Below are 14,970 nucleotides of genomic sequence, written 5' to 3' on the forward strand. Positions count from 1 at the left end.
TTGATGCATATAACTCCATACATTCATCCATCCATCTATCCACCCACCCACCCACCCACCCACCCGCCTGTCCGTCCATCTGTCCACTCATCCATCCATCCCTCTGCATATTTGTCTTGTGTCATGTCTTCCTTCTGCCTCCCTTGCCCCTTCCGCCCCCACTTCCCTCCTTCCTACCCTTCCTTCCTTCCTTCTATCCATCACGAATGGAATTGTGCTACCCATAGCTTTGCCAGCTTCCTGTTTTCACCTTATAATCAATCTTGGATGCATTCCCTTAGTACATATGGATTTGCCTTTTTAAAAAAACAGTATATATTATTTCATTGTTTTGGCAGACGATAGTTTGTTGTGTTATTCCCCTATTGGATACTCAGTCTATTATTTTTACTACTGTAAGAAATCCTGTAATAAATAAATATAAATAGATCATAAAATCTGTGCACTTTTGAGTGTCCTCACTGGTTGAATTCCTACATATAGCACTATGAGTAAAAAATATGAACACTTTAAATTTTAGTAGTTACAAATTGTTCTGTAATTTAAACTGGCAGAGATGAAAGGGCTTGCTTTCCCAGGCCCTCATCACTGGACAATATCACATTTGAAAATCTTTACCATTAGGTGGAAAATGGTATTTCCCTTAACTTCATTTCATTATGAGTGACATTGTGAATATATTTGTTAGCCATTTGTGTAATGGCCAATCATTATGAATTGATTTTGTGTCCTCCTTCCCCCTCCTCTCTTCTTCTCTTTCCTTCTTTTCCCATATATAGAAGGAACTCTGGCATATCAGCAAAATGTGCCCACTTCCTAGTATCTGTGGTGCTAAAAGGTTTTCCTGGTTTAGCAAGTGATCATAGTTCATCCATTTCTGAAACACACACACACACGCACACACATTATTCCTTGAATTAGTTGGAAGGAGTGAAGAAAATTATTAGAACTAGACTCTTCTTTGAATGTTGCCTGAATTCTAAGTGTATTACTTATATTGTCCCAGCCTTCTGCCTTTCTTGGAGCTAGGAATGTTTTCTGTTCTACTCAGTTTGGTCTCTTGGTAATGGAAAATTTCTTCTCTTTTTTTTTTTGCTCTCAAATTATATACTATGCCTCTGATGGCAGAATAGCCTAGGTAGTGTGAGTTAGGGCAGCCCACTCCAAGTGTGCTCACCAGCAGCAGACTTGCTAGGGTGCCTAAATCTCTGGAGCCTGAAAGTTTAGTGACTCCCCAGGTTTCTTAATTCTTCATCTTCCAAGTGTGTTTCCTTGTAAACCCAGTGGAATGTCTAATGAAAGGAATCTGAGTGGTACTGTGGGGTGGAGGGAGGTGAAAGAGGTACATCTCTCAGGATGAATTAGCTTGTTGTAGGAAAAGCTTCACAGAGAAATTTCCTTTCAATGCTCCATTCCTTGCCTGCCCTCTGCTATACCCACGTCAGGATCAGGGCCCTCACATTGCCTTTGGTCATCCCCGGACCCATACCTCACCCTAGGCTGCCTTTCTACCCCTTTATTCTCCTCTGTCCTTCTGAAATTTCAGGAAGTCCTGTGCTTAGTAGCACTTAACTGTGTTAGGGCTTTCTGGTTAAATGTCACTCACACAAAGAGAAGGCGTTTTTGCCTCAAAGAGGATGAGAGAATCCCAATGAGCACCTGGTCGGTGGATTACTGGTGGAGGTTTTTGGGAACATCTCCCCACCCACCCTCACTTAGTTTGGCAAGCAACAGTGAAGTCCGTTTCAAGCTTCTGGGACAACATTGCTCACTTCCTTCGCTTTGGCAGACAGACAACATTAAAATGGCCTTTGGGTGGAGTAGCAGAGCAAACTTCTAAACTCAATGGTATGGGCTTCCTATGATGTCACCAGATGGCTAGTGTGGTGATCTGATGGAGGAGGGGGCAGGGCTCTTGAACTGAAGGTCAAGCAGGTCAAGGTTAGACAGGTGGGCGAGCATGTGAAGGGCAGGTGTGCTGTGTCCTGCTGATGGGGCCAGCGGGGGGCAGGGCCTTCCTCTGCAGTCTTCAGGTCTCCAGAGTGACCTCAGGCACTACCCCCCTCCCCCCACACACACACCTTTTCTTCTCTGGTGGCCCCAGCTCCATCTCTGGTGTGGCTGTCCCGGGGTTGCAGCTCCAGCACTGTGCGAAAGAGCTTTTCTGAGCTCTGTGTCAGGAAGCCGATCTCGGTGTTGGGGTGGAGGCCATAGAGATACGGCGATTCAGGGGGCAGCTTGGTGTCAATGTACTGGAAGTCAAGGGCATGCTCACTTAAAAACAAACCAAGACATCTCCCGTCTTTCACTCTTGTTCGTACTCCAAAGGGCAGTCAGGGACCGCAGCAGGCGTCCCTGGCCCCACTGTCCCTTCAGCCCCCCACCTTGCCCCCCACCCCATGAGCTTGGCTCATCTACACCGACTGATGTCCGCTGGCTCCCACCAAGCAGTGCACACCTCGCCTCCAGCCCTCCCTCCACATGGCTGGTTTTTGTAGCTGGGCTGGCTTCCAGAACTCCTACATTCATGGGATCATTCTCTTGCTGGAGAAGTTTAGAGGATTTTCTTCTCATCCAATCTCACCCCCGCCCCCTGCTTTCTGAGCTGTCCTTCCACACAGAGGTGTTTGGGAACACTAAACTCTACTGGCATTTTTTGTCAAGCTCTCCTTTGACCTCAGACCTTTTCCCCTTGAGTTACTTTTCTCTCCCTTCTCTTTAGTTGAGTCAGGGAGTACAAACCTACACGTGAGCACGGGACAATGCATGCAAAATAAATGTGGGACTCGGGCCACAGAACTAAGTGAACTTTGCAGCGAACTGGAGCATCCTGCCTCTGGGGAAAAGTATTCTTATTTTAAAACTTTAAAACCGAGTGTCACCCAAACAGCACATCTCAGTGGTCAGCTACGGTGGGCCACAGCCTGCCATCCCTAAAAAAACCCTCCTCAGCTTTTAAGGCTCCCCTCATCTCCGAATATTCTCTGAGTACAATTCTTTCTATTACAGTGAGAAAATATCCCTTCAGTTTAACTCCTAATTTGACTTTGATGATTTGTTGGTCTTAGCAATATCTAGTCTCAGTAAATAGGCAAAGTTGTGTGTTTATTTTGGTATTTCTTCTGGCAATCAGCACACTCCTGAGCTTCTTGGTAGCTTCTCTGTGATAATCTATTAACTTAAAGATTAGACTTCCAGCCAAGATGGAGGCATAGATAGACATACTGTGCTTCCTCACACAACCAAATTTAAGGACAACAAAGATTTAGAAACAAGAACACAACCAGAACAGACAGAAAATTGAACTGTACTGAAGTCCGACAACAGCAAACCATTCATCCAGACCAGTAAGAGGGGCGGAGTCGGCTGTGAAGACCATCTGGCAGGAAAAGGTGGTGGTTAGCAGACCTCGGTATGGGTGAACAAACCCAGTGAGGTGAGCAAGGGGGTTGGCTGACCATGGACACACATTCGCATACAGATAAACCAGGCAAAAAACGGGCAGTGAGACAGACCTAGCAACCCAGGGCCCCAGTGCCAGGAAGGAAAGCCTAAAAGCACAGATTGAAAAAACTTTCGGGGGTTGAGGTGCTGGGAGAGGCTCCCAGCCTCACAGGAGAGTTTGTTGGAGAGACCCACAGGTTCCTAAAATGTACACAAGCCCACCCACCAGGGAACCAGTGCCAGAAGGGCCCAATTTGCTTGTGGGAAGCAGCAGAAGAGACTGAAATCTGAGAGAGAGCGGAACAAGTGCCATTGCTCCCTCCTAGACACTGCCCCCACAACCACAAACAGCTTCACAACCTAGCCACTGGGTTGACATGCCCTGGTGAACACCTAAGGCTCCACCCATAATACGTAACAGGGGTGACCTGACTAAAAATGGCTCAATCAGAAGATCAAATCAAAGCCCTAGAGCCAATACTTTTACGCGACCAAGAGATAGCCAACCTATCAGATGCACAGTTCAAAATACTGGTGATCAGGATGCTCACAGAACTGGTTGGTTTTAGTCACAAATTAGATGAAAAAAATGAAGGCTATGCTAAGTGAAATGAAGGAAAATGCACAGGGAAACTGGGACTCAAATCATTGGATTGGCCCAGAAGGAAGAAAGAAACAACCAAACAGAACAGAATGAAGAAACAAGAATTCAAAAAAAAATGAGGATAGGACTAGGAACCTCCAGGACATCTTTAAACATTCCAACATCCGAATTATGGGGGAACCAGAAGGGGAAGAGGAAGAGCAACAAATGGAAACTTATATGAACAAATAGTAAAGGAGAACTTCCCCAGTCTGGCAAAGGAAGTAAGATTTCCAGGAAATCCAGGACGCTCAGAGAGTCCCAAAGAAGGTGGACCCAAGAAGGAACACACCAAGGCACATCATAATTACGTTAGCCAAGACCAAAATGAAGGAGAGAATCCTAGAAGCATCAAGGGATAAGGGGACAGTCACCTACAAAGGAGTTCCCATCAGACTGTCAGCGGATTTCTCAAAAGAGACCTTACAGGCAAGAAGGGGCTGGAAAGAAGGATTCCAACTCATGAAATGCAAGGACCTACATCCAAGACTGCTCTATCCAGCAAAGCTTTCATTTATAATGGAAGGGCAGATAAAGTGCTTCTCAGACAAGATCAAGTTAAAGAAGTTCATCATCACCAAGCCCTTATTATATGAAATGTTAAAGGGACTTATCTAAGAAAAAGAAGATAAAAATATGAACAGTCAATCAACAGCAAACTCAGTTATTAACAACCACACCTAAAACAAAAGCAAACCAAGTGGACAGCTAGATCAGGAGCGGGGCCGCAGAAATGATCACATGGAAGGTTAGCAACAGGGGAGTGGGAGGAGGAGAGGGGGGGAAAAGGCACAGAGAATAAGTAGCATAGATGATGAGGAGAAAATAGATGGGGGAGGGCAAGAATAGTACGGGAAATGTAGGCACTAAAAAACTTATGACACATGGACATGAACTAAGGGAGGGAATGTGGGGGGAGGGGTGTACAGGGTGGAGGGGAATGAAGGGGGGGAATAGGACAACTATAATGGCATAATCAATAAAATATAAAAAAAGATTAAAGGGAGGGATGAAAAAAAGGGAAAATCTACCTCAGCTATTTGGAAATGTATACTTTGTTATTGCCCAATACTGGCTCCAGCCTCTTGTCAAATCGTCCCATAGACACTAGGGGGCACAATTGCATAATTTTCTTGGCTAAAGCCTTGATGTCTTTTGGTCAAGTAGTTTTTTAAAAATCCTTTTATTTTTTTAGAGTCTTATTGTTTTTAATTTCTCCTCATAGATCCATTCTTTTCCTGGATCAAATAACTTTAATGGGTTACCTACTAAAATTTTGTGAATAAAGCAAATTTTAAAGCTTGTGGTTAACGTTTCTATGACTAGTATTTCCCTTAAGTTTAGTATTCAAAGTTCATTTAGGCATCTTCAAAAGTCGTACAATAAAAATAGGTTTTTTAAAAAATTGCATTTTACTGTATTTTTCACGATAGGCTAAATAGGCAAAGATAAGCACTTTAAAAATAGCTGTGTTAATTGTAAATAAAACCCCAAAGAAATTGTATAAAAAAGCTTCATTTGAATGCTTTTCTAGGAATGTGTATGTGGGTGTGTGCACCTCGTATATAGCAACCCAGAAGAGTGAGGGATCTGCCCATGAGACTTTAAATGTCCCTTTAAAGGTCTTGTCCCCTTAAAGATATTTAGAATCACTAATATAAACTTTAGGAAAAGTTAGCTAACTTGTTACCAGAAATTTTGCTCCTAATGGCTTTGTCAATATCCTGAATAAAAATAATTAAATGAATGGCACAGATATTATTTGGAGAAAAGAGCAACAAATAGAGTTACTGAAGCAAACAATAAGAATCGAAAGATCTCCAAAGGCTCAGCTGTATCATGAATTTGACGCTAGAAATCCTGCAGCTCTCCAATTGGCCAGGGCAGACTTGGGGCTGAGCGCCGCATTTCATGAGTGCTGCCCTGTCTGCCGTTCTCCCCGGTCCCTGTGTGGGCATCCCTCAGCCTTGCAGGGCAGCACTCAAGTCCCTTGTGGGCTCCGTTACGCCACTGAGAGCAAAGAGCAGAGCCTGACCTGATGGTAGCCATTGTAGTCCATGTTGCCTGGGAGTGGGAACCCTGGGGCCAGAGACAGCTCTCCTTCGAGCATTTCTGGTTTAATGAATTCCTCCAGGTATGTCCTGCAGAGTCTCCTGTCCCAGTCATCGGTGATATGGCCTCCATACATGATCTCTCCAAAGAGGTAACGCAAATCATCATAGGGGACCTGAGAGACAAGGGAAGGACAGAAAGATCTCCACACAGACAAGGGGTTGGTCGGGCTGGGGCATAGCAGGGTCCCAGGATGGGGTGCTTTGTGAGCAGCAGCATTTCATTCCCCTGTGTACCCCAGGGCCCAGCACAGTCGGGCACATGTGGGAGCTCATGAAATGCTGGAAAAATTACACCACAGGGTGAGGAGAGGTAGGGTGCAACCCCTAGCGTGTATACCTTCCCTCTTTCACGTCATTAACTGTGGCAATGAAGTGGCCCTATCAACAAGTCCTTTAAATAGGCAGATGTCAAATGGAATAAAATGAGGACCAGGGTACTTTTCTTAATTTCCTGCCATTAATTAGCATATTAGTGAATGAACTGTGGCAGGAAAATTCACTGCTGTTGAAGTGGAAGAAGCCTCCCCCCACCCCAGCCTTGTCCAAGTGCAGCAAATGAAGGGGTGGGGTTGTGGGGGTGGGCTTCCTGGTCCCTGCAGCTGGAGGCAGAGGGACTGCTCAGGGCATTGTGCCTGATTCCTTTCCCCGTCGGGAAGGAGGAGGCCTTGGAGATGCTGTGCTTGGCCTGAGAACCAGAACAGCCTTGATGGTGTGAATGTTCCCTTAAATGGAAGAGGATGGATGGTTAGTGAAAGTCTTCTTTGAAAAGGAATATCAGACAAGAATGAAGGAGATAAATTGTAGCAAGGCTTTGGCTTCCTTTTCATCTTATGAGGCCATACCTATGTGAGGAGTTGAGTTCCCCACGAGAAGTTCCATATCCTCAGCTAATTAAATTGGGAGTTTGTATCAGATGAGTGTGGGGCCTCTTCTTACCAATCCACAGTCCCCTGCAAAGCTGTGAGCACACGGTGGGGGGGTGGTGGTCTGGGCCCAGGAACAAACACTCAGGGGACTGACTTGCCTGGGGACTGACTCACACCAGCCATGGGATGCAGGTTTAGTTTCCCAAGCTTTATGGTACTTTTCTTAGCCTTGCATTGGGGTTGGCCACGAGGTTAACTCACACTCCCTCACTCCTTCTTCGGGTGTATGCGAGTTCCTACTTCCCTGCGCTGATGTCCTGCCCCAAGCTGGGGGGGCGTGTGAAGGGGTGGGGGGTGCGGTGTGTGTGTGTGTGTGTGTGTTTACCTTTGTGTTGGCCTCCAGGAAGTTGTAGAGCACATTCACAGAGATGGTGAGGTCACCAGTGTTGAAGGGGTAGGGGCGATTCCATCCCTGGGGCCCAAACTTCCGTCTTTCTCCCACCACCGCGTGAAAGTAACAGAGAGCAAAGAGGATGCTCTTAAATTCAGTCTCCCGTGAACACATCTCCAGAGTGTCCTGAAAGAAGAGGGCCACTTGTGATATCAGCCATCAGCACAGAGCTGTGTTCTGTGGGGCAGGGTGGGGCAAGGGTGGCTGGGTTGCCCTGGATAAAGTTTCCCTTTGTCCCGTAAGGGTCTGAGCTCCATTCAGCAGGCACTAGACTGCACTGTGGACATGCCTGGGCCCAGCGTTTGAGGGGCCCTGTTGAGGGCTGGGCTTGTATTTAGAATCCAAGTAAAGGTTTACACTCAGGTTAACGTTTGCACATATGAATGTGCTAATTAAGTTCTCAAGCACAGCTAATGGAAAACGGGGCAGTGGCCACAGGGTAGTGGGAGTGTCCCGTTTGTCATATTCATGTCACTTTGTGATGGAGTGTGGGTGGGAACTCCCACAGCATCATCTCGTATTTCTTCCCTTCCTGTCATGCCTTTCTTACCCATTACAGAAACTTCGTAGGTGTAATTACTGCCTGTGTGGCTCGGGGATCCCCGGCTCATGGCTGCGGGGGCTGCTGTGCGGAGGGAGGGTGGGAACCCCAGCCACAGAGACAGAGAAGGCGTGTCCTTCACCGTCCTGACTGCGCTGCCACACCTGGGCGGGGATGATGGGCATTCAGCTGCAGACAAGGGAGCGGAGGGGTCCTGGCTGAGAGCTATCATGGGTAGAGAAGATGTGGCTCCTGAAGAGGATGAAGACAGGGACAGACAGAAGAAAAGAGAGGCAGGAGATTGTCCGGAGGAGGCGGCAATGGGGTTGTGGTTGGTGCGTTTTAGGGGGATGGTGTAATAGTGGGGAGGTGGAAACCTATATTTTGAAGGGATGGTAAGACTAGAACCCCTGGAGTCTTTAGAATTACAAATTCCTTCTGAGGGAGACCTGTTCAGGAAGAAGCGAGATACTGCAGTTGGAACCCAACAGAGGCATGTCCAAAGCTCACACACATGGGGTTGGGTTCTGTCCTGGAGTTTCTTCTAAGAATTGGTCACAGGATCCTGCTCACAAGGGTCGGGGGAGCAGAGGGGACAGATTAAGCTTCTGGTAGGTCTGATCTGTCTATGGAAACCCATGATACAATCTCGGTTTCTCTTTGGCTATCTGGGGGCCACTTGGAGCCTTTGTTGGGCGCCATGTCTCCATGAAGAGGCAATGTGAGTGGTCAGAGGTGGTGCAGAGGACGTACTAACTGCTTCGATGCTGTGTTCTGGGGGTTCTGAATTTTTGCAACAAAAATTCTTCACTGCTCTTCAGACAAGGATGTTCTCTACAGACATGCATAGTGCTTCCTTCATTACTTTGGACACATTTGAAAAAAACTGGGGCTTGCTGAAAAATGGTTGTGAGCCCCCAAACAAGAAATCACATATTAAAATTGACAGTGACACACTCAAAAGCCAGAATAAAATGATTGTCCCCAAGCAGCACAACCCTCAGGGAAGCAGGAGTAAAAAGAGCTCAGTTCTGCCATGTGTCCCTTAAGTGGTTAACCCAGGGCTCTGAAGAAACAGTGAATGGTGAGGCATGAGCCGGGCCTCTGTCTGGGGCACTGCAAAAGCATCCTGGGACAATCGAAACTCTTTTAAATGATAAATACAATCCTAAATTCACCCCTCTTTCTTAGAACATGGTATTGAAGATGGCTATAAGTGGCCAAAAAGTCAACTGTGGCAGCAACAGAATAACCAGGACAGGCCAACATCTCTTGAGGTGATTTCCCAGTTGCCTGATTACCAAACTGAATATGGGTCTTGCAGGGAGGTAAACCCCAGGACAGGACCCAAGAGGAAGCCAGGAATGGCTACAGGTGACAAAAACCTGAGGGAGGCATGATATGAATATCAGCCGTTGGGAAGTGGAGCCCATTTGGTGTCTGCTGCTCCTCCCTGGCTCTGTCCAAGGCCCTCAGGGCACACGAACTGGGCATGGCCTGCCACTGCACGGGGCCCCACAGCCGGCTGATGCTGTCCTAGTGCCCTTGTTTCAGCTTTTAATCTAAAAAATTGTGATTAAACATTCTCAACATAAAATTCACCATCTTAGCCACTTTGAAACATAGAGTTCAGTGACCTCGTGGACATTGCCATGTTGTACAACAACACGAGGCCTTCCTTCCCTGGGTGGCAGTGTGCTTGCTTGGAAGCAGCTGCAGCCACCCATATAGAAGCTTGACCTCTGACACAGAGAACCTACAAGTGCAGTCAAGGCCTGTTGAGGAAAAATAAAAATGAAAGAAAAAAGTGCCTCTGGACAAGAGAGAAAACTACCCTTGGCCCTGCATTGTAATGGGTGCACATTTGTTGACAAAAACAGCAAGCTAGAACACCCTGAATCTCTTGCTCATGCCTCTGATTCTCTGTTGCAGATTATTTGTGGCTTTTGGGGTCAAGTTGGCAAGGTGAATGAGAAAGGAGGCTGGACAAGTTTCATTTCTCAAGTCCTTGAGGCAGCTTCCTCTCCAAGTTGGACTGTTTCATTCTGACATCATGAGAGATGCCATCCCCACAATAAAATCTGACATTCTGCCAAATGGTCTTCATTTTATTTTGAGTTAAACCAGACCCCAGAGGGCTCCTGGTCCTGATGATTAATGTTGGGCTAACTAGAACAGTTGTCCTCTTGGAGGGTCTGTTTCAAGTTGCCTAGGTGACCCAGCTGGGACTGGCAGTGAGTTTTACCTTGGGTTCCATGAAGCCAGAGACTCACTGATGCTATTACAACGTCAGGGAAGAAAGCCTTCCCAACAGGTCCAAGATTCATCCCTTTGGGCTCCACTAAGGCCCAGTGTAGTGGATGGACTTTGGGTGGCTTCTGTGCACTCCCTGCTCAGTATTCACACCTTTGTGTACTCCCCTTCCCAAAGAGGTGGGGCTCTCCAAGGCAGAAACAGCAAGAAAGGACATCTTCCTGGGAAGATGAAGGGTCCTGCAGCAGATTTTGCAAGTGATATATTAAGATACATTAAGATACATTATATGTAGAGTGAGCCACCCATGGAGCTGGCTTTGACTTTTAACAAACAATCCACAACATGAGTCTTAGAATTCCCATTCATGAAATTCCCGTAGTGTAGTGGCCTGAATCTGAAACTTTCCCTTGATATTCTGAATCTCCTTGTAGCATAATGTTCTCAGGTTTGTGCAATGAAATCCCCTGGAGAAATTGTTAGAATACAGATTCCTGGCCTTGCCCCAGAGTTTCTGACTCAGTGGTCTTGGTGGGGGTCTGAGAATCTGCATTTTAACAAGTCAATGCTGATGCTGCTATTCTGCAGGTCACACTTTGAGAGTCTAGCACATGACTCTGGCTGGTGTGGCTCAGTGGATTGAACCCTGGCCTGCAAACCAGAAAAGTTGCTGGTTCAATTCTCAGTCAGGGCACATGCCTGGGTTGCAGGCCCAGGTGTGTCTGGGACTTGAGAGCAGGCTTGTGCTGAGTAGGTCAGTCAGGGTGGAGGTCATTCTCAAAGGGAACACATTGTGCCCACATTGGCATTGCACCACAGCCCAGTGGGTCCTGCCCCCCCCCTCGCCCCCTCCCCCCCGCCCCCAGCTGCGTGCTTTTCTCCCACCCAGTTGAGTAGGCTGTGCTCTCCTTCCCTCCCTCCCAGGGCCATACCTGAGTGAAGTTGTCCAGGGCCTTGTGCAGGTTGGCATGCATGCCCGTGGGGGGTTCATTGGTGATTTTAATGGAGTTCTCCAGGATGCCCTGGGGGATGATGTGGCCCTCAGGGGAGGGTGCAGGCTCTGCACTGATGAAGACCCTGAACTCTGGGTGGCTGTTTTCACTGAGCTCCTCCAGCTTCTTCTCCAGGGTGCTGAGCCACTTGGCAACCAGGTGGATGTTCTGATGGGAAGGACAGACCCCACAATATAGGCATTTGCTTAGTTCTGTTAGCAGCAAACAGTTATCAGGAGGGCAGCTAGAGGAGGGACCTGGTCTAGCTTCAACTAGATTGCATTGTAGTGTGCGTCTTGGGATTGCCAGCAATGGGGCCTCCTAGTATCCTGCAATCGAACCCTTTCCCTTGATATCCTAAGTCTCTCTAGCACAGTGTTCTCAAACTTGACTGAGCATCAGAATCCCCTGAGGGGATTGTTGAAACAAAGATTACTGGATCCCCCACCCCAGAGTTCCTGATTCAGCAGGTCTAGGGTGGGGCCTTCAAATTTGCATTTCTAGCAAGTTTCCAGGGGATGCCCACATTAGTGGTCTGAGGACCAAATTCTAAGAGTCTAACACATGGTTACATTACAAGTCCAGATCCCTGCTATCTGACACCTAGATTATTCAACACTTGATGCTCAAAATTGAGGCTGTGGACCAACAATGTTGACATTACCTAAAGATGGTGAGAAATTCAGATTCCTAGGCCCAACCCAGACTTACTTCTTCCCTTTTAATCCTCACCCAGAGACATTTTTTTCATTGCTTTGAGAGAGAGAAAAATATGGTCAATGTGAGAGAGAAGCATCAACTGGCTGCTCCCAGCAGACACCCCGACAGGGGACCAAACCTGGAACATGCCCCGACTGGGGATCTGACCAGTAACCCTTGGGTTTGTGGGATGATGTTCCAACCAATTGAGCCTCACCAGCCAGGGCTGAGTCAGTGCATTTTAATAAGATCTTCCAGCAATGTGCATGTACAATAACATGTGAAAAGCACTGATTTAAACTCCTCCTAGCTAGCTTTCCTGATTCCTTTCTCTCTCTCTCTAAACCATTCTGCTGTTGACAAACTTTCCTTCCTACAGCCAACACTGCTCACAGATGCTCTCTTCTCTAAGCCCAGGCTCCTCTGCAACATCTTTGAGCCCTCCTCCCCTTCCCATTGTGATTCCTAATTGTCTGTCTGTCCAGCTATCCAAACCTACATTTATTTCTTAATACTACTCTGCAGAATGCACCTTTCACTTCAATAAAAATAGTTACTTTGCTACACTGCAAGATGTTTCATTATAATGGATGGATAAAAGTTCCTCAGCAAATATTTGAGGAAGCCTGCTCACAGAGCCTTAAATACACTGACTGGCACTGAGCACAGCACTTGAGCCACAGCAATCTGGTCTCTTGCTTTCTCTTCCAAAAAAAAAAAAAAAAAAGGAAGGAAGGAAGGAAGGAAGAAAGAAAGAAAGAAAGAAAGAAAGAAAGAAAGAAAACAATATTTGCCATACTTATTTCACAGAGTTGCTGCAATAATCGAAGGTAATGGTTTTGAAAAGTTGTTGAAATGAAAGTATGTTAAATTAGAAATTCATTTATAATCACTCTCTTGGAGTGGAAACTTCAATGGGCTGTCCAGAGAGCCAGGGTTCTGTTAGCCAGGGAGTGCCAGCAACCCACCAGTGAGTAACTGGGTGAATGCTTCAGGAATTCTATCTCCCAAGTTTAACACTTGAGAGCTCCCAGAAACCAGGTCAGCACAGGATGCAGGGGCCTGGGCACAGGTGGGTTCTTAGGAAGGAAACACTCCCTGTCCACTAACTGAGGGCTGGGTTCCCAATGGCTCTGGCGTCCAGAAGGGTGTCTCTTTAGCAGACGAGCCCGAGATGCTGGGAGACCACACTTTCCCAGCACCAAGCAGATCCATGTGGGAAGGAGCAGGAACCTCCAGCTGTTTTCATCTCTTCTCCTGAGACACCTGCTGCTTCTAGAGAAACAGAGTCTCAGGGAATGGCAGCTCCCTCAGTTGCTAGGCTCTGGATTAACAACAGGATGATTAGGGATGAAGACCCAACAAGCACCATGCAGCACAGTGAACAGTAAGGAGACAGGGGAAGTTCCTGGTAATGAAAACCGGGACAGGGTTGACTGGCTGTCTCATTTGTTTTTTCTTTCATTGATTTTTTTCATTGAGTGCTTTCAAGACCTGTCTGCTATATTCACAGCAATGTGCTGGGCATGAAAAGAAACACCTTTTCTTAAGGAAAGGTAGTGAAAGACATGCCCATATATCACATAATCTCAATATAGCCATGGATGCTGTAATAAAGGCGGTTAAAGGTTTTATAGGAGAAAAGGGGGAGTGAGGTGCTTGGCGCCCAGACCCAGCATCCATACAAGTAGCATAAAAAGGGCAAGCCATGATAGAAGGGGGTGGCTTTTATTTCTTGTAAGTGTTCAATAAAATTACCAGTAGGAGTAGGTCCAGATTTCCAAACCTGAGAGTTAATATGAATTCTCAGCGAAGAGGCTAAATTAGAACTAGAGTTACACATGTGATGTTCTTTATAACACAATAGAAAAGTACATCAAAAAAGTTCCATGAAGTGCACGGGAGGCAATCAGCCACAGCAGGTGAAAGCAGGGAGAAAATGATTGGGGGTGCAGTGAGGAGAGAACATGTGAAGGGGAGCAACTGAAGAGATGATTAGGAAGTGAGTAAAAAGGGTGAGGGTGTGGAAGGAAGTGCGAGTGTGAGGCGAAGAGAGGAGAGAGACGCCCAGAGACCGTGAGGTGGGAGGTCAGACAGGTATGGACAGGGTCGGGGATGACCCTGATCCGGGCGGAGGGATGAGTACCTGCAAAATCACCCAGTGACCTTTCTGGGCAGCTAGATTCAGCGCAGCCTCAGCCACTACTTCCTGTCCTTGCCCCAAAGATACGTTGTGAAAATTCCGATTGTTGAAGGTATATCCAAGTTTTTTACCTAAAAGGAGGACAGAGTTGTCAGTACCATCTCTGTGTTGGATGATCTGTGTTGTTTAATGTTCAGAAGGAAACCACTCCTCAAACACAGGTGTGTCTGAACCCATATCCCGAGCCTCATGTGCTGACATTTTTCCTCTGCTGGGGGCAGGGTGTGGAGGGGCTACATCTTCCAGCTTTCCCTCCCCAATAGAAGGAAGCATTGTCTAGACCAAAATTGCTTCACTCCACTTCCTCACTTAATCCCCGAGAACGGATGGAATTGTTGATGGTCTTCCGTACAGCTTCCATGTGAAGGCCAGGCCTTGGTCCTCCAACCTAGAGAGTGCTGCTTTGAAAAGGCTCAACGGGTAGCAAGCATGTGTGTGTGGCCCTGTCTAACTTGCTTTGTCCTCTGAATATATATTTCCCCTGGAATTTTATTGGAACGTGTGACCAGCAGGGTCAGAATTCAGGTAGTCTGGCTTACTATACTTTATACCGTATTAACTGCCTCCTCTATTAATCCCAAGACGTAGCAAAGTTTTAACTCATCATTTTGCATGAATTAGAGTAAAGAGGCAAGACACAGAGGGGCTTCGTTGCATAGGTGGGGACGTTCTGTTGGATATGGCTCGATAACATCTGTTGGGTGTTGCTGGCTTTAGGAATGGAGTAAGGGAATAGCTGCACCAGCACAAATTCACAGCCACAC

General features: G+C 46.8%; 1 protein-coding gene across 6 annotated transcripts in view; it reads right to left on the reverse strand.

Moving 5' to 3' along the window:
• Positions 1 to 14,970, reverse strand: part of DNAH9 (dynein axonemal heavy chain 9) — a 393,611-nt gene that overhangs the window by 19,254 nt on the left and 359,387 nt on the right. For 4 of the 6 annotated variants that reach the window (XM_037028294.1, XM_037028293.1, XM_037028292.1 and 1 more), the window contains 5 exons: positions 14,150 to 14,277; positions 11,245 to 11,472; positions 7,453 to 7,644; positions 6,123 to 6,314; positions 2,082 to 2,252 (listed from right to left, as the gene is read on the reverse strand). In XM_037028294.1, coding sequence (XP_036884189.1) covers positions 2,082 to 2,252; positions 6,123 to 6,314; positions 7,453 to 7,644; positions 11,245 to 11,472; positions 14,150 to 14,277 — 911 coding nt within the window. The remainder of the gene's footprint in view (positions 1 to 2,081; positions 2,253 to 6,122; positions 6,315 to 7,452; positions 7,645 to 11,244; positions 11,473 to 14,149; positions 14,278 to 14,970) is intronic. The other 2 variants (XM_037028297.1, XM_037028295.1) reach the window with 1 other exon arrangement.

The sequence above is a fragment of the Sturnira hondurensis genome, unplaced genomic scaffold (assembly GCF_014824575.4).
Source record: "Sturnira hondurensis isolate 20B ecotype Veracruz unplaced genomic scaffold, ASM1482457v3 Scaffold0019835, whole genome shotgun sequence".
Taxonomy (NCBI): Eukaryota; Metazoa; Chordata; class Mammalia; order Chiroptera; family Phyllostomidae; genus Sturnira; species Sturnira hondurensis.